This window comes from Drosophila melanogaster, chromosome 3L (genome assembly GCF_000001215.4).
Source record: "Drosophila melanogaster chromosome 3L".
NCBI lineage: Eukaryota > Metazoa > Arthropoda > Insecta > Diptera > Drosophilidae > Drosophila > Drosophila melanogaster.
Genome location: NT_037436.4, coordinates 14,053,093 through 14,071,607, shown reverse-complemented (window position 1 = coordinate 14,071,607; position 18,515 = coordinate 14,053,093). Strand labels below are relative to the sequence as shown.

The window sequence follows — 18,515 nt, the reverse complement described above, 5'->3', positions numbered from 1 at the left end:
TATTGGGTTAATAATATTTTATTTAAAATAGTTCGAGTGTTCAATATAGTCATGTAAATGTGTACAAAAGATCCGGCATTTTATATTTAATATATCGATTTCCCTTCACTTTCGCTCCTCGTATACCATGCTGGCGTCTTATCAAATTAAATAACACAATATTTAAAAACTAACAATGCAGAGCGTGCTAATCGTGTATGTTTGCATTAAAACGTTGCGAACTTATCTCCTCTTGCGCTTTTTCCTTATTTTTGCAAATTAAACAGAAAAAGATATTGAAAGGATATGTATGCATAAGGATGCCGATGGCACTTGTAAATATTTAAATACAATAAAACTGTGCTTATAGTTCAACTAAATTCGTTATTGCATTTTTTAAATATATATCTAAGTATCTAAATATCGCGAGAAGACACTATCCAAAAGAGATTACAAAAGCTTTTCAGTTTAATTTGCGTGTAATGTTCTGCTGCTTTATAGTAAACTGCTTTATATCAGTCTTCTTCAATTTGTTGTTGTTCGTGAGAATAAATTGGCATATAAATGGAATATATTTTAATATTGTTTAATATATCCTTTGTATAAAAATTTGAATAAAATTTTATAAAATGTGTGGTTCATTTAGTGTAAAATATTCTAAAAATCATTTCTTCTGGCATGCAATATTTTGGCGTTCGTTTGGACTTTCGTAGCTGGCTGTGTGCGGAGTGAAAAAATAACAACATAAATATTCGATTAAATAGAAAAATATACAAAAGTTTAATGCGTTTTACTCTCTTCTCATACAATTCAATGCTTATTTGACTTACTAATTTCATAAAATTAATTAAAATTCGGAATTACATATGTAGGCTCTCTATATTCATGCGGATTTGCCATCTCGGATGGATGCAGCAAGTATTTCGTATTTGGTTAAAACGTAAGTTTAAAAAATATAATTAAATAGCACATATATAATTTGATATATATGTAAGTATATGTATGTACACAGGGTAAGAGTTAAATCATTATTTAACAACAAAAGATTTGATAAATACACCATTCGAATTTTCAAGTTCAACTTAAGATCTAAGCTTAAGCTTAAGATCTTAAGCAATCAAATTAAAATGCGGTTTTTAAAACAAAATTTTGGCGATATAAATGTTTCTCAAAATTGTAGGCGAGATTCACAGAATGGATGTTGTGCTTGTGCTATAAAAGTTCCGTTCGGAATTGAGACTCCAGTATACGGTTATGTTGGACTTTACTTAAAAATATATTGAAAAATATTCGAAAATATAAGGATTTGCATAAAAGGGAATGTGAATTTGTGTATGTGTAAGAGTGTCTCGAAAACAATTTAATCGCCTAATCACATATTGCAGTATCTGTAATGTTCTCTTTTTGTTTCGGTTTCAGTGTGAATTTTGATTTTCGATTCGTTGCCATTGCCCCGTCGTCGTCATTGCGTCGATCTCTATCTCGTTTTCCGTCCTAACAATCCATTTCCTCCAGGGTGCGCGATAAACGATTATTGTCGATCCTCCGGCGCTGCGACCGCCGCACAGCATCCGCCCGCCTGTACGGCTCGCTCTTCAGGCCGAGCAGGATGTCCTCCAGGGCTCCGTTGTACACCTCGTCCTGCTGCAGCAGCTTTTTCTCGCGCACCGAGTGCGCCTTGCTCTTCAGCTCGTTTATGACAGCTTCCTGCAAGGATAATGCGCCGTTTGAGGGCAACTGTTTGCATTTCGTTTGGTTTTTTTTTTTTGGAGCAAGCGAGGCCAAACCGGATTGGGATTAAAGAAAAAGAAACAGGTAAGCATTAGTTAAGGTAAACCATCACCAAAGAACGAAATATTATTACTAAGAGGTTATTAATATTTTGTAGTGCCAATTTTTTTTTATCGGGGATTTTCCAAATTTTATAAGAATCTAAAAGTAATTTATTCTGTTATTATATGGCAAATGTTAAATTGTATAACTTCAATATTTATCTATTTTATTTCCCTTTTTATCAACATTTCTAAATTTTCATATTTCAAAAGATTTGAAATAATTTCCAAAATAAATAAATTTGGCATCGCGCAGTCTTGGCACGAATCCAACATTTAAATCAAATGGTCGAAGTAGACTGGATTTGACGAGGAATTTTGCGGGGATTAGAAAACACAATAGTGCAGGATTAGTCTGAACAAATACAAGGTTAGGAGGTAGACAAGCCGGGCGACTTACGCTAATGTGGGAACTTTATACAAAACAAATCCCGTCACATTGGGGCCCACAACGAGCAACAAACAAGGATTTTGATTTCTTTTTTTGTTTTGTGATGGATTAGCGGGGATTTGGGGCACGAACTCAGACCAAGTCCCCCTCGAATTCCCGTCCCCAGTTGGGTATTAGACAGAGTGTGATGTGATTTGTGTGAGTCAACCAAATAACCAAGTTAACGTGCTTAGATTGAGGAAGTGGCCGGTGGGTGGATGCTACGATTGGGCAAGCTGCTTCTGTTGCTGATTGGCAAAGTCGAGCAGACAATGTATTTGCTGCATGAATCAAATCAAACGAGATCAAAACAAATCATAACAGGTTATCAGGTTTGAAACGATACGTGCATATAGAGATTAGACATATGGAACCGATTAGAGGGACTTGGCCACCCTTCGATGGAGCTAGCTCTTCGTGGTCAATGTCCTCCACTTACCTGTTGCTTCTTCTGGTTAACCTTGTTGCGCATAAGCACCTGATCGTTCTCTTTCTTGGAAGCGGCCAGCGCAGCGGCCTTTTCCAGGCGAAGACGCTGCTCGTTCTCCTGATCGTGTTGCTAGAATTACCAAAGATATCATATTAGCATAGTATTAGGGAATCATTTGAAATAGTCCTACCTTAAACGCTCTCGTGAAGCGTACGATCAACGCAAAGAAAGCAGCCGCATCTGCATTCCGCGAGGAGTCGCCAAAGTACTCAACGCACTCCTTGAACGCTTCCTGTGCATGCCGCAGATCGCTCTTGATCTTCTTCAGCTTGTCCTCGCTGTTGTTCAGGAAGTCACGCAGGATATGCGTCTGGGCACCCTTCACTCGCAGCTCGGCCTCCTTGCGCACCAGATCCATGCCCTTTTCAAGCTCCTGAACATCGGCCACCACATTCTCTAGTGCCACCGATGCAGCCTTGTCTGTTCCATACAGCTCGCTCTCGAAGTTCAGCAGCTCCGGAAATTTGGCCCGTATGGTGGCCACAATATAGTGAAGCAGTGACGATCGCTTGTCTGTGGATTTTGTATCGATCAGCGTGTCCAGCGATTGCAGCTTAAAGCCATAGGCTGGTCCCCGTTTGTTGCTGTTGAGATAGTTGCCGAAAGCCAGGACAATTTCCAAAACCGCCTTGAATTTTCGAGATTGTTTTAAGGAAGTCGACGCTCCTGCTATCGATTGCACTTGCTAGAATTAAGAAAAAATATATATTCTTATTTGATTCATCAAAAATATGTCAATAATAAAGTTCTCAAATTTCTTGCTGATCAAAGTGCAATTATGTTGACGGCATACGGATTTTTATAAACAGAGATAGTTTTTCTTTTTATTGTCCAACAAAATAAACAAAACGAATTGAAAACCAGCTGCCACATGACTTAACTATTAGTCATAGAAACGGATATTATATTTACACGACAGTTAGATAACTAACTATTGAATTCTTTCCAAGTTATATATATATATTTTCTTACCGGACTAATGAGATGAACGCTGTCGACAAAATTGCCCATATAGTTCATAATGGCTAGCTTGGACGAGATACGCTCCACACGCGACAACTGCAGCATAAACTTGTCTTCTTCGGTGAGTAGCTGTTGGTCCTTGCGCTCGATGATATATTCCTTGTAGGATTTGACCTCGGCATCCGTGGGCACCATTTTTTGCAGCAGCTCGACGTTCTCCAGGGAAAGTTTCTTCAGGTCCAGACTATGAATGGCGGCGATGACATCATCAATGGGCATACCCAGCTTGCGACGGGAGATTGCTTGGAACGAACATAGAAAAAAAGTCAGTTGATACAGAAATATATACAAGATAATGCAGAACACTCACCAATGTTTCTTAACCTCGTGTGCTCCAGCAGCGAGACATTGTCGGGCCTCTTGAAGCGTTTGCTGGACTGCAGCGACCCATCGACCTCGGTTCCATTGCTACCATTGCGCAAAGCACCGCCAATCCCGATCTTGAAGCGCTCCTCAAACTCATTGAAGTCGATTTGCTTGAAGATCTTTTCGTCATCCAGCTCGTTGAATATTGTACCACGTACCTGGATAAATTAAATGGTATTAAAATTAAAGAGTTTATATAGTGCATCTCTTTGTTCCTACCTGATTAGGCTTTAGTGCTATCCAGTTCAAGGTGGGCAACTTGTATTTAGTGGGCACCTTGCGTTTGATGGTCATGGCGCCATCGGGAGCGGGCATAAAGCCGGCCACTGGAGGCGGTGGCGGTTGGAAGGAGCTTAGCATGGGCGGGGCATGTGGCGGCGATGGCGCTGTCGAGGCTAGGCTGCCGCTCGGACTGCCCAGCGGACTGAAGCCCGGCGGTGGTGGTGGAGCCGGTGGTGCTGGCGGCGGAGGTGGTGGAGGAGCAGCTGAACTTGCAGTAGGCGAGGCGGGCATTGGCGGCGGAGGTGGTGGCAATGTTAGAGAGGCTGCCCCCGATGTGGAACCAGCCATGAGGCCACCATTCGCCAGAGAACCATCGCCGCTGGAGGCGGATCGTGGCAGGGAACGCGAAAGCGTCTGCAGCTCCATGTTCTTTGTGTGCAGCAGTGTGTCCCGTTTCTTCAGCTCCTGCTCGTTGTGCTGCAACATTCGCTGCATCACTGTAAGTTCCTCCTCCAGCTTCTGCCGAATCATAGCCAGCTGCTCGCGTTCCGTTTTCAGCGTTAGACTCTCGGACTCTAATTCCGCATACTTATAGAGGAACTCTGAGTTACGATCTATTTCTCGCTCAAGTTGATCCTCAAGCTCTTGGACTCGTTCCAGGGCTGAAGTTTTTGTCTCGGAATCCTCCATCAAGGCAGCAACATCAAAGACGTTGTCCAAATAGGCTGATATCTGCACCTTCAGTTCCTCCGATTCTGTCAATCGAATTCGCTCCAGATACTTATCCAAGCCCAGGGCTGTAAACTCGTACTGTAAGTGCACCCTGTAGTTCATGTCCTCCACCGAGTGGACAACGATGTTCATGAACTGCATGCAGGCAACCATAAAATCTATGTTAAAGGCCTCGAAGTTCATAAAGTACTCCATGAGCGTTTGGAAGCGTCGCTTCTCCTGGCACACATCCTTAAAATTATCGAACGAACCCAAAATGATTTCGTGTCCTCCCTTTACCAGACAGATGGCTGCCAGCAGCTCCAGGACCAGGGCTTTCGTCCTCAGCGATTTGTGGATAAGACTCAAGGCAATGCAGTTGATGGCCTCGCGATGCTGGATAACCATGTTGAACCCATACTTATTGTTCATGATAGCTCGCAGGCACATAATGGACACATGGATGTCGTCCGTGGCGGCACCCATGTTTAATTTGGCAATATGTCGTGACCTTCGCTTCAAACTAGGACTATCCAGAGCATCGGCAATGGTAGGTCGTAGGAATCCATAGGACATTGTGTGCTGCTGCCTCGAGTCAAGTGTGCCATTGGCCAGACCATGTCCCGTACTGTTTCCATGTGATAGTAAACCACCACCTCCACCAGGACTAACAGAACTACTGTTTCCCATCACTATCTCACCGCCATCGCCGCCGTTTGTGAGATTCAGACGCTCCTCCGAGGCACACAAGACACCCTGAAGGCGCTGCTCGTGTCGCATCATCTGCAGTCGGAAGCTGAGATAGTCGACCAGGGCGTCCAGACCCTGGTTCGTGTCATCCAGGAACTCCTTCACCCACTCGATGTGGTTCGTGCGCAGCGAGATCTCCAGATCGCGGAGCACCTGGGTGGACGTGGACTCGCCGACCATTTTCCGTTTCTGACAAAGAAAGTAGAAGAGATAAAGCTGTAGGTGTACAAAGAGAGAGTGAAGGATAGGATGACGGGAGGCCGGAAACAGAAGACAGGATGCAGTTGATGGAGTCAGCAGCACGAGGACCAGGACGAGGTTCGATTTGGGATAGTGCAGGTGCCAGGAGGTAGACAAACAAATAGAGAGAGAGACATGGGAAGAAACAGGAAAGACAAGAGTGTGGGAATAGTGGATTGTGGTGTGTTGTCAGTGTTGTGAGTAGAGAAATGAAATTTACACATTAATATTGGAACAACAGATTTCGATTTTAAGTCGGGTTATTAACTTTAGTTTTTCATTAGCTTGGCCTAATAGTTTATTAAAGAGTCGTTTATATTTATTTTTTTTTTAACCACCAGAAACCACACTACAGAAACTACTACAGGAAACTAGAAATGATGTAGATTTAGTAACTTGAACCTACCCGATGACTCCTTGATGCCTTTGGGTCCAGATATGTGCGCAGTTTACTCAAGTAATGTGAGGGCGGATCCTTTGCCTGCACCATTTCCTATAAAAAAAATTGAAAATTTAAATTAGTTCATCATTCATTCATCAATAAAGCTGCAATGTTCAAGATTCGAACGTAACAATCGGAAACTGGGCAAAAAAAAACCTGCTGAGCTACTGAACTTTATGTCAACTGATTTTTCGTTACACGGCTGACTGGCAGGTGACAAAGGTCAAACGAGTCAGATAAGTCATATCCGCCGATAGATGCAAGTAAGTTCTTGTTTTGCAAAACTTCTACAGATAAATATGGCAGGCTAGTTATGTCATGTTTTAAAAAAAAATAAAAGCAGCTATACATATTTATTGCAAACACTTTAATAATCGCTTTCAGTTATATTCACGCTTTAACACCAGAAACACCTTTCTTGCTTCCTAATTACTAATTGCTCCCTCTATCACATTATAATGGCCCCTGAAATCATCTCTGCCGGAGTTACCCAAGTCGCTGTTCAATGAACTGCCAGTGATCGGGCAACTGGTGGAGGATCGGTGGGTATATTCATCGATGGCACATGCATTAACACTAGACCGAGACTTAGCGGCTTTTACTTTTGTTTTTCCCCCTGTGCTTTAACTGCATATTTTCGTAGATGTTTATGTTACCGCAATCGAATCCCCTCGGCGGAGTCTTGGATCCCCCAAAACACATAAGCATCGATGGCTTGCCTAACTCTAAACATTTTTAAGCATGAAGCGTGGTATACTTGTTTTGGCCTGTTGTTTGTTGTTTTTTTCTTTTTTTTTTTGTTGTTATGGGTTTTGTTTAACTATGCCAACAACTAAGGCAGCCACCAAAAGCCACAAAAACAGCACCAACAGCCAACGCATGACTACAACCTAAACTATGTGTGGGTTTTGGTTTTGGGTTTGCGTTTGGGTTCGGGTTCGAACTGCAGCTAGAGAAAAACCAGTTTGATTCTATTTCCCAGTCAAAGAGAGCTGGAGAAAAATATCAGCCTTCCATACAGGCACAGAGTATACTCCTATACTCGTATGTACATATATACGTATACGGATATGTAAACCGCTGCAAGCGGCTCCAACGATTAAAAACTGCAATTATCGCCGTCATAATAATTTGCATTTTGTCACTGTGAGCGAGAAGAGCAACTGGGCAACAGAGACAGGAAGATGTGACGAGGACCGAGTCCATGGGATTGGCCTCACCTCAACTCAACACACTCCTCGCAACGTCCTCGAGTGGCTAGCTTCGCCTCCGCCATCCCACCATCCCACCACCACACCATCATCACCGGACCTGTCCGTCCCATTGTCTCCGCGTCCGTCTGTCAGTGGGCTGCGTTTTCATTCATTTTCATGACTAGACGAACTTAGGAGTGGAACTGTGGACTGGGCATATGCAAAATGCAGCTAATAAAGTCCATAAAGGATGCTTACAAATTTATTTATAAAACATTTCCCTTTTCTTATACGTAAGTGCCGCATGTAAATCTATTCAATTGGGCTTCGCTTAGTTGATTTATCTTTCTACATACATGTTTTATTGTTCGTTTTATATGATCATGAATCATACTTTAATTTCCTTTCATATTAAGCCGTAGAATTGTTTGGAAACAATCACGTTCTTTAAATACAATGGACATTACAATATAAATGCAAATAAATTAAGGCAATTTGGTATAATAAGTTTGATTTGTGGATTTTGAAGCCTTTCTCCTTTTGCACAACTTTAAACGCTATTCATTTCACCTCCAATGGAATTTTTCCATCAAACTTCCAATTATTGACCCACAGTGCAGTGGGTCTAAATTATGGAAAACAGGTCTGGGTTGCAGGCATGCTAAGGCGGCTAAGGAACCGGCGACCGACGACGACATGGCCAACAACAATAGTCGTAGGAATAAAAGCACCAACAACAACGGCAAATCGTGTTGGGTGTTTATGATATTTTATCGTATGGCAAAAAATGTTTGACGTGAGTACCGGAGTTGCGAAGAGTGTTGAGCATTCCATCCTCGGATCTTTATTTTTATTTTTATTTTCGTTTTTGAGAGCTACTCCACCAAAATGCCGATGGCGAATATATTATGCTCGGCGTCGCCGTTGTTTTCCGTTGTTATTTTCCTAGGTGCAGCTCTTGAAAATTCAGTGACCCAGTTACAAGTGAGATGGATAGATAGCTAGTTGGTTGGTTGGATGGATGGATGGATGGTTAGATAGATAGAATCCACCAAAAATAAAAGGCACGCTCTGGCGCACACGTTGATAGTTTCGTCATATTCCAAAAACAGCAGCAATCAACATAACACGCAAACTGGATTTTTGTCCACATAGCAAATAACACTCGTACATATACAATTTATTGCCCCATTCTAAACCAATTTAGAGTCGCTCTCATTGCCAAAATGTTTTGGTGTTTTGGATTCAGCGAGCGAATTTATATCATTAAAGACTACAGTGTGCGAAGCGGGAAAAACAAAAAAAAAAAAAACAAGAACATCAAAAAGCGCGAGCCACAAAACGGCACGCACTGCATAATGATTGACAAAGTTGATATGCGGTGTCTATATATATGCAATTATCTATCTAGACAGATAAACACATGTCCTACAATTTATTTATGGCATTTCAGCAATTATTGTGGAACGAATCTCGGATAAAAACAATTCAAAATAATTCCGAAGTTCAGCTGGCTATTAAGGTTTACGGATAATTTGATTCCCTAGCATAAATATAGTATAAAATAGTGCATTGCCTAACTCAATAAATGTGCGTCAGCTTAAAAGTAAAAACATTTAAACAGAATAGTGTTTACAGATGCTTAAGCCAACGTTTTTATCACATATGTTTCGAGGAAATGAATTGCTCAAGAACAACAGATTACACTTATTGTCACCTCAAGAGCTTTTGTCTACCTTTGATATCAAGATTTTCCAGAGTTGACCTGCTTGATCTTTACTCAACCCCCAGTTGGCAGTTACTAATTGAAAGAGAATTTCGTAAAGTTGCTCAAGGCATAGACGCCTTTGAAATTCCAACTGGCCTACGCGCACACAATTCCATTGCGCAAAGCCATTTGGTCGAGCTTAATTAGAGCGGCGCCTGCTCCATTCGACCCTACACACATTTGTGCAGCCTAAAGGTCAGTGCTCAAGGTGTCGGCATCAACAAGACCCCCTCAGCATCCATACCCATGCATCTATTGTATAGCACCCCCCCTTGAACTGCGCCCAAGAATGGGTCCAAAGTGCTCAACTGGGAATGAAACTGCCGCCTCACAATCTGCGAAATGCCAGCAGGAAGTTATGCTTTTGATATCAAAGAGTTTTTAGCTAAATTTAGTGTGCAATGTGTAAAACATCAAAAATAAAATATTTAATCTTAATAATTATGAACAATTCTTTAGAACACAAAAGTGCCCTTTAGTTTAAAAATGTTTCATGCTTGCTCACGAATATGATTAATACATAAAACCCATTATTATCATTTATTATTCATAATTATGAATTGCAATTTAAAAGTTTAAAGTGTAAACAAATTTAATTTGAGAAAAAATATCTTATATCTTATTAATCTTAACAATAATTTGTTACTCACTTGATCGCATATCATGTCCCATTTCTTCTCGTCATCATAGTTCCGCAGCAACTTTGCTTTATCCGGTGGCAAGTCCATCGACGCCTGTCACCAAAAGATATGAAAAGACATGAAAACCATTCGTAAGTGTTGATCCTCAGATAAAGAAATGTATAAGTTATAAGATATATGTATCTTCGTAAAATGGTAAAAGCTGGAAATGGCACTCAGCCAAATGGAAAGCCAGCCAGAAATACCCCGCATATTATGGCCCATTAGGACCGTCAGTCTTGCATCTCTTAGGTTTGTTTCACCAGTGCATTGTTTCCCTGCTCATGTAAATATTTAAGTACTTTAGCTGCTGATGGTTGATTAAAAGATTATTGCAGAAGAGTCACCAAACCATAAAGAAGAGCCAACAAAAAGGGAAAATTATTCAAAGAGATGCCATGAATTTGCGCTTTTAAGCAGCTGACAGTGGAAATTAATATTGTTTTAACAATTCTATATTAGTTGAACACAAATATTTTCGCAAAACAAGAATGACATGATTTCCAGATTTAGAGCTGCAGCTCACTGAATCACTGAACCATAAAGCAAAATCAAATAATAAGAACCAATTTACCTGCTCGACTGCAGACGATTGTGTAAAATGGTTAAATGTACAATTTAACGGAAGGGAATGCACCATAATGAAATCGGCAAATATGGTTACGTGACTTCAATATAATTCTTCCACTTTTTTCTCCTTTTTTATGGGTGCAGCTGCAGTTGGAAGTTCTAATTAGACACACACACAATCAATAATGGTATGAGAGCGGGAAAAGGGTGTGGTGGAGATGAAGGGATCTACGGAAAATAAATGCAAAATGCATACCCATATACCCAAACAATATCAGATGCACATTCGGAATAAAAGAAAAGTATTTAGTGCGTTGAAATGCACGGGAACGAAACTGATTTTCATCTCTGTACGTAGTAGATCATCAATAGAATAAATTATAACTTGTTGAGCCAAAAATTTCTGTAATAATAGTTCTCATCATATTTCGAGGAACCATTTGTTGCTCTAACTTATTTATAATGTATTTATAATGTATAAGCAAGTAATTTAAAAAAAATATATTAACCAAAAAAAAATAATGTTAAACTTTGTTTTTGAAAAGCCCATAAGTGTGATAAAAATTGCTGAGAAAGTAATATTGAAAACATTAAAATGTATTATGCAGTTTTAATCAGGTATTAACTTCATTTTTTATCATGAATAAAGATAACATTAGATAGATAACATAAGATCAGCAAGTATTTAATCTCTTTTCAGAGACACTATAATTAATTTCCTCGTTTATTTTCATGCCCAAGATGTTTTTATTCACATGATGATGATAATAAAGTGCTTTCTGCTCAATGTTTTTTTCTCATTCAATTACTGCAAATTTACATGGAGCCTGCCTGCCAGTTTATCTCAGTGTTAATTAAGCTAAACAATTATTACAATTATCTTAAATTCTGGCTTTGTTTATTTTCTTTTCCCAACGTGCTCATTGCTTAATATAGACGTAATATATTTCCCTTGATCAGAGGAATGTGAGTAAATGCGAGAATGATTGCAAAATTTATTGATTAATTAATTGTAATGTTATGGGTGAGCCCCTCGGCCCCAACTCCCATGATCCCGTCCCGATCCCATCACCCCCTTCGATTCCACTCCCAAGTCCATTGTCCGTTACGGTCTGAACCCATCAGACTGAGTGATTTGCCTCGACGCGCTTTTCATAATAACAAAACAATAAATAAGTAAATAAAAGAGTGCATAAAAAGAGAGAATAATAAACAAGGTGACAAAGACGAGAGCCTCTCTTCAATATTTATGCCAGGGCAGACAGGCTCCGAAAGCCAGAAAGCGAAAACTTACTATGTATGTATATAAATTGGACATGATGTACATATGTACATACATATGTATGTAAATGTAAATATCGGTGTACATAATGAATTACTTGACCGGCATACCGGATACGCATTTTAAATTTGTTTTATTTTTGTGTCCCCTCTATCTTTACATGTGTGTGTGTGTATGTGCATAATGGGACGCGCTACGGACTGTAAGCCTGGCAACCCCCATTCAATTTCAATCTGTCTACGCTCATGCCAAATGAGTAAGCTTCGAGGGTATTTATTATAGCAAAAATTTCATATAAATATTGTGAACAGCTAGTGAAACAAGATGGAACGCCAAAACCAGTGCCTCGACTAGCAGTTACCTATTTCATAATATTCCACTAGAAATTCACAAGAATGATTCAAAGTTATTAGAGGTGAGTAATAGGTAGATGGTATTTACTATCTTTTTCGTTTTGCCGACAAATAATGGAAGCAAAAGTACATTTTATTGGAATTTTATTGGAAAAGCCACATGGGCTACATAAATTGATTTTCATGCGAATCATGAACACAATCAATAAAGCGTAAGCCACATGTGAGCTTAGTGAGTCAATCAACCACGTAATCTTTATTTCCACTAATCTATAATATCATTTTTAAACACAAATGTTGCGAATACTTCAAAAGATATCAAAGATGCCAAACGAATACGGTTTTTTAAAAGGAAGCACTTCCGTTCTTCTCAGAACTTCGAATGTATTTGTTAGTAATGCGATAAGGAAAACATTTTAAAAAAACGAACATTTTCCAAATGAACGTGCGTAACACCGATGACTTTGTTTACCGATAAAGACATAGCCACAGGACTATGACTAATCTTTTTCTATGTGTTTTCAGCACGAATTGTTATCCCTTAGAATCATTTAAGATCTACTAAAGATCTACTTACTCAACAGTTTTCCCTACATTAATTCCCATGAACTCTGAAGTCGATTACCATTTATCCACTCTGTTCCGCAAAAAAAAACAGATGGTCTTATGTTTTTATCATTAGTAGGCTTTTTCGCTATGCTCGTTTTTTGCCGACCGCAAAAGGAAGTGAACAGCAAAGATAAACTTATGTTTGCCCTACGAGGCAGATAAAGGGGTTCACATAATGTGGAAGTCTCATTTTTTCTGCAGATCCGAAGCTGCCGTTAGATAAAGCCAATCCAAATGGACAATGCGTTAAACAAAGCCATGAATATATTGCCATTGAATGCAACGAGGGCTGACATTAGAGTTCGAGTAAAATTTAAAACAATATACTTAAAAAAAAACACATCCTTATGGAAGAAGAGTAAGATTAGGTTTTTCTTATGCTTCTTATGATACGAAAATACATTTTAAAATGTTATTCTAGATCGAGATCATTATAAATGTTCAAAAAGTAAAGCCTATATTTAGTTTCAAAAATACCATCAAAAATGTTTTCATCTCAACAATGAAACCTGCCCTCGCATATGCAACGATTGCTTAACTATATTAACAACAATAACTTTTGTGGTTCACTGCCTTGCGGTTTGTCAGTCATTGGGAAAGTCATTAAGAGCGACGGCTAACCCTGAATCACCTCACCTTAACTACGCCCCGCCGGCAGGCAATTGTTTATAGATATAGATTCTAGATTCTCTTGGGCAACGATGTTGAAGCGAGTGAAAGTTGGCTTGCCTGAGAAAGCTGGTAAGCGATCGGGGATGAGGATTTGATGCGGTTTAGTCTTTCTGTCTTTCACTATATGACAATTTATGTGAATAATGACACCCACAACATAAACCGCAGTTAAGTCTCTTTAGAGTCAAAGCTTTCAATAATGCAATCACATTAACGTTTTTATTCACTAATATTCGAAGCCGTCTCACTGACGATGTAATAAATACACTTTTACTTTCAATTGAAGAAAGCATGGACATTTTATTGGCTTGATGCCAATTTTAATGCAATTAAAGTGAATTTGTATACAAACACAGTTAAATTGTAGCCTCTGTGGGTATTCAAATTCAATAAATAGCACACTTGGAATCGAGTGGAAAAATTCATAATATTTATTGTATATAAATTCATAATTGCTTTCTTAAAACTTAAAGCCAAACAATTTACCAGCTAAATGTATAATTCATGCAACTTGCTCATAGTTTAGTTGCATTTGTGGGCAAACAAACGAACCCAGCTTCTTTGAGCTTCGCAGCAGAACTGTAATTTAACCGGAAACACATGCACCAACTGCGTCTGATTAGATGCAGCCAAAGGCGAATTATTAGCGGCAACATTGTCGGATTGTTGCTATTTTTAAACAATGAATCAGACAAGCAATTGCTGTCGTTCGGAAGCCGACTGCACGGACATTGGCGCATTGGATCTGCCAGTCTCCGGTACGCCAAGTCAAGTCCACTTCAATGCCAATGGGCCATCGGCGAGCAGCACTTTTGCCTAAATTAAGGTAAACACAAATTAAGCCAAGCCGGAGACACAAGGCAAGGGCGAGGCCACCAGGGCCCGGCACAGCACCTCCAGCAATGCCACAATGCCACCGAAATGGCAAACAAACACAATATCGAGGGGCGAAAAATGAAAAAAAAAAAAACAAGTAACAGGCATAGGTAAACAGACGAAAACACACACACACTTTGAGTGCGAAAAGAAGGCAATGAATTTTGAACAAACAATAGAGCAAGAATAGCAAATGCTATCTAAGGTCTGTCGATATCGGGAATACCCTTGAATTATCATATTTTGGATTTGAAATTGACAACGGAATGGCTATGGTTTGTTTTAGATTAGGCGTGTTAACATGAATATCAATTGGGATAAGTAAGTAAGTAAGGATAATAAGATACTAATACTGTGGTATAATGGCAATCTTCTTAGTCTGCGATAAGAGTTGTTAAAAGGATTTTTGTCTGGCTATTAGAGATATTGCATTCAAAAACAATTCATCAGTTTCATACCATATTTATATGATAGCATTTCTGGATAGCATTGACTTTAGCCCTTGAACGGATACTAATTATATTAAGGAAGAAAGCAAGAACTTTGTTATATTTCTTAATGGCTTTAATAAACGCATCAATATTTTGTGTCCCCAAAAATGGCATGAGAGTAATAAAAATCGTGCTTCCTTATCGAGATGCGCACGAAAGAAGTTACAACCATGACATCATACAGTGCGAAAAAGAAATCGAGAAATTATGGAATAAACACAAAAAAAATATGTGCCAAGTTGTTGTCAAAACGTTGATAAAATGTTATCATCCAATATTTATTAAATAAAAATGATCGTAATAATTTATTAAGAACATCCTCTAGTAAATATTTTATCTTTAAACAACATTCCATATGCTGAGGACAGTATTTACAACCTTGAGATCAAAACAAAAGATCTTGAGAATGGGCATAATGCCAAAAATGAGCAGATAAGTGGGAAACCCGTTGGAGAAGCATTTCTCATATTACTGACTGACTGACTGACTGACTGCCGATAACTGAGAACTCAAGCTGCGCCATATAAATAAAGAGTTCTGCTCTCGCCAACCCCTTTTGTTCAGCTCGCCAGAGAGATAAGCCGCGATCTCCAAGCCATCCCATCCCATCGCATCCCATCGAGAAGCAGTGCGAGTAAGGGAGGGCAGGCGAGCGGACCCATGCCGGCGTTAGCAGTGAGTCAGCGAGTGACTCGAGTGCGACAGAGAGGGCGACAATCGATCAATTCGCTTTAATTGCCATTAGCATGCCGAATTGGAGTGGCTTATTCAGAAAGGGGGGAACGATGGGCGGAGGGAAGCGAATCAAATGGCGGCTGTGGGTCACTATCCGTTACGCTTTTATGACGGTCAGCGCTGAGAGCTTTTTTTTCTCTATTCTTGACTAATGTATTTATATTTTTTGGCAATATGTTTACTCGTAAAATCTTAATTACGCAGTCTTGTTCGGTGAAAAAAAGCATTTGGTGGGATGACAAACGAATTCTGACGACAGGCACACGCCCTTCGAACCTTGGTGAGAGTATTAAAAGTTTGGCTTAAAAAAGTTATGATCTTTCATTGTAAATCCTTTAAATTAAATGATAAAAAGAAGAATAAAAGGGGTTGATTTAAAAACTAGGATGCTGTTTCTTAATAAACCAATTGTAAACCATGCTAGTCATCAAGGTTTTCGTCCTGATACCTTATCGATATTTGATTTCAATAAGATATTACGAATAATTCCGTGCAATATGATATTTTGAATGCAATTTTAAGCATGGGAATAGCTAAGGTGTTCAGCACATACATATGTATATATGGTAGTTTCCATTCAGATCCCATTCCACTGTGCCCTGCTTGGGGAGTTGTGCAAGCCGGAGCGGAGAACAGAACGGGACTGAATCGAGTTGAACTGGGGAGAGGCGCAGATACAAACTCAGAGATACTCACAAACACCAGCGAACACTCACGTTTCCACAAGTGTGTGTGTGTGGCTGACAAAAATTCAAGCGAACAAGTCGCCGCACACTCGATGAGGTCATCAATCACATGCAACAAATGCGAGGGCGGAAAAAAACGGGCTGGGGCAGGAAGCCAATCCTTAAGCTTCTTTCTATATACCAGCTACTACATTCGCCAAGCAAACTCAATTTTTCAAATGGATTTTTGAACATAAACAAACATTTCTTCTAGTGTATTAAAAAATATCACCGATTCAGAAGAGGGGGTGTATTTGTTTCTAAACATTCGATTCGACTATTAAAGCTTAACAGCGTGAAAAAGATTTTTCCAGATAGATTTGTATTCTAGAACCATTTACGCATTTCCATTTATTTATTTAAATTTATTTCTTGATACCAAGCTGATCACCCAAAATAGCTTACTCGTTCATAAACAGAAATGTATATTAAAATCGTATGTTATACAAAATATATGTATGAAACATATTGTAAGCTAATAAATGAAAGGAATTTTATTTGCCAAAAACTATGCAATGCTTTTTGGAAAGGGATTGCTAGTTAATTAATTCTACAAGGCGTTATTTTTAAACTTGGCAGAAAGGAATTATATTTTTTAAATCTTTGAAGTATAAATGTATATTTGAAATATATTTCTTTGAGACTTTCCTGTCATTTAGGATTTGAATGGTACATGGAGCGTAAAATAGGTAAAAATAAATAAATAAATTTGTATATCTAAAATTTAGCAAATTATAATGAATTTAATGAAAGTATAAAATTGTTCTTTAAGCCATATTTTAATACCTAAGTTTTTTTTTTGTCATGGTATTCGGATTAACTTACCAGCACTTTGGCGAATCGTCGGTCCAGCTCATCTGTGGTGGGCATGGGTTGCTGGCTCCGGCTCCGCAGGCTCGGCTGCCTGACATGTTGGTACTGGGAACTGCAGCCGATGTCGTAGCGCAGATCCTGTTTCTGCAGCGTGCCGCTAGAGATGGAACCGTTGTGCTGGTGGCCATTGCGCATCGAGTGATGGTGCGCATGCGAATGGGGATGCTGCAGCTGCTCATCGGCGTCCACATCAGCGCTGGTGATGGTTCGCGATTTGACGGCGCCCATTATGGTGGCAAAGCGACCAGAGCCCGAAACCGAGCCGGAGACGGAGCCGCCTCCTCCTCCTCCTCCGCCGCCTCCTCCCCCTGGATCCTGTAATCCCCGGGATCCGGATCCTCCGCCGCCGATGGCGTCCTCGATGGTCGCCGCTTGGAGCGCAGTGCTAAGGGACAGCGAGAGGGTACCCCATACAGTCCGGCAAAGGGCACGCGTGCGTTCCGGGCAACTTGAAAGTTGCTCTTTGATTCCGTTGAAGATATCCAAAGCGGCTGCTGCCTGTTTCTCTGCTATCGAACGCTCAGAACAACTGGCCAATCGAAAGTGACTATTTTCCGGGCGTGTGTTTTCTTATTTTTGGTTGCCTTTTTTGTTTTTTGTTTAATTTATTTATTTTTTTTTTTTGTTTTGAAAGTAAGTGTAAAAAGTGCTGTGTTCCAAAATTTTGATAATTTAATTTACTTCTTTCTGACAATGTAAGCAAAAACACAATTTGTTGCTACTGTTGTTGCTGTTGTTGTTGCTGGTGGTGCAACGGCGGCACTCACACAGGCACACAGCCACTAGCACTCACACACACACACACCTACAGCAAGACACGGATGCAGGCACACAAACACAGACAAAGGACCAGATTTCGATGAAAGGCTCCTGCGGCAGGCGACGCCTCTTGTGCTTTGTTTGCAGGTTTTTCCGAGCGAGGGACGTGCGAATTGCTTGCAATTTGCCTTACACACCGCATTAGACTCGGTCTGTGGGCGATAAGTGTGGGAACCGAGAGCAACTGCAGTTAAATGCACTTTATTTTGCCGACCGACCGCACGACAACCGCGCTACACGAATATTCGGGACAGTGTGACCGAACTGGGTCTGCGCACGGAAACCAAAGACTGGCGGGAAAACACCCTAAATGTGCCGAAAACTGCGCTTAGCAAAGTTTTAAGCCAGTTGATTTAATTAATATGCATTTTTGTGGTAATTGCC

General features: G+C 40.0%; 1 protein-coding gene and 1 non-coding gene across 5 annotated transcripts; one reads left to right on the top strand and one right to left on the bottom strand.

Annotated features, from left to right (window-relative positions):
* Positions 1-24: 24 nt before the first annotated feature.
* Positions 25-18,393, bottom strand: Frl (Formin-like). Of its 4 annotated transcripts, NM_001274895.2 has the most exons (10): positions 17,265-18,393; positions 10,097-10,180; positions 6,450-6,536; positions 4,340-5,992; positions 4,065-4,278; positions 3,704-3,996; positions 2,862-3,416; positions 2,681-2,800; positions 2,212-2,522; positions 1,239-1,716 (listed from the first exon to the last, which is right to left on the bottom strand). In NM_001274895.2, the coding sequence occupies exons 1-9, from the start codon at positions 17,538-17,540 to the stop codon at positions 2,463-2,465; spliced, it is 3,342 nt and encodes a 1,113-aa protein (NP_001261824.1). In that variant the 5' UTR covers positions 17,541-18,393; the 3' UTR covers positions 1,239-1,716; positions 2,212-2,462. The 4 variants fall into 4 exon arrangements, with proteins under 4 accessions (NP_001137948.1, NP_001261824.1, NP_729954.2 ...); NM_001144476.3 differs by lacking the exon at positions 2,212-2,522 and having other exon boundaries at positions 25-1,716; NM_168575.4 differs by lacking the exon at positions 2,212-2,522 and having other exon boundaries at positions 4,340-6,019.
* On the top strand, positions 17,304-18,508 carry asRNA:CR46067 (antisense RNA:CR46067). The gene is made up of 2 exons (NR_133236.1): positions 17,304-17,767; positions 18,013-18,508.
* Positions 18,509-18,515: the final 7 nt, after the last annotated feature.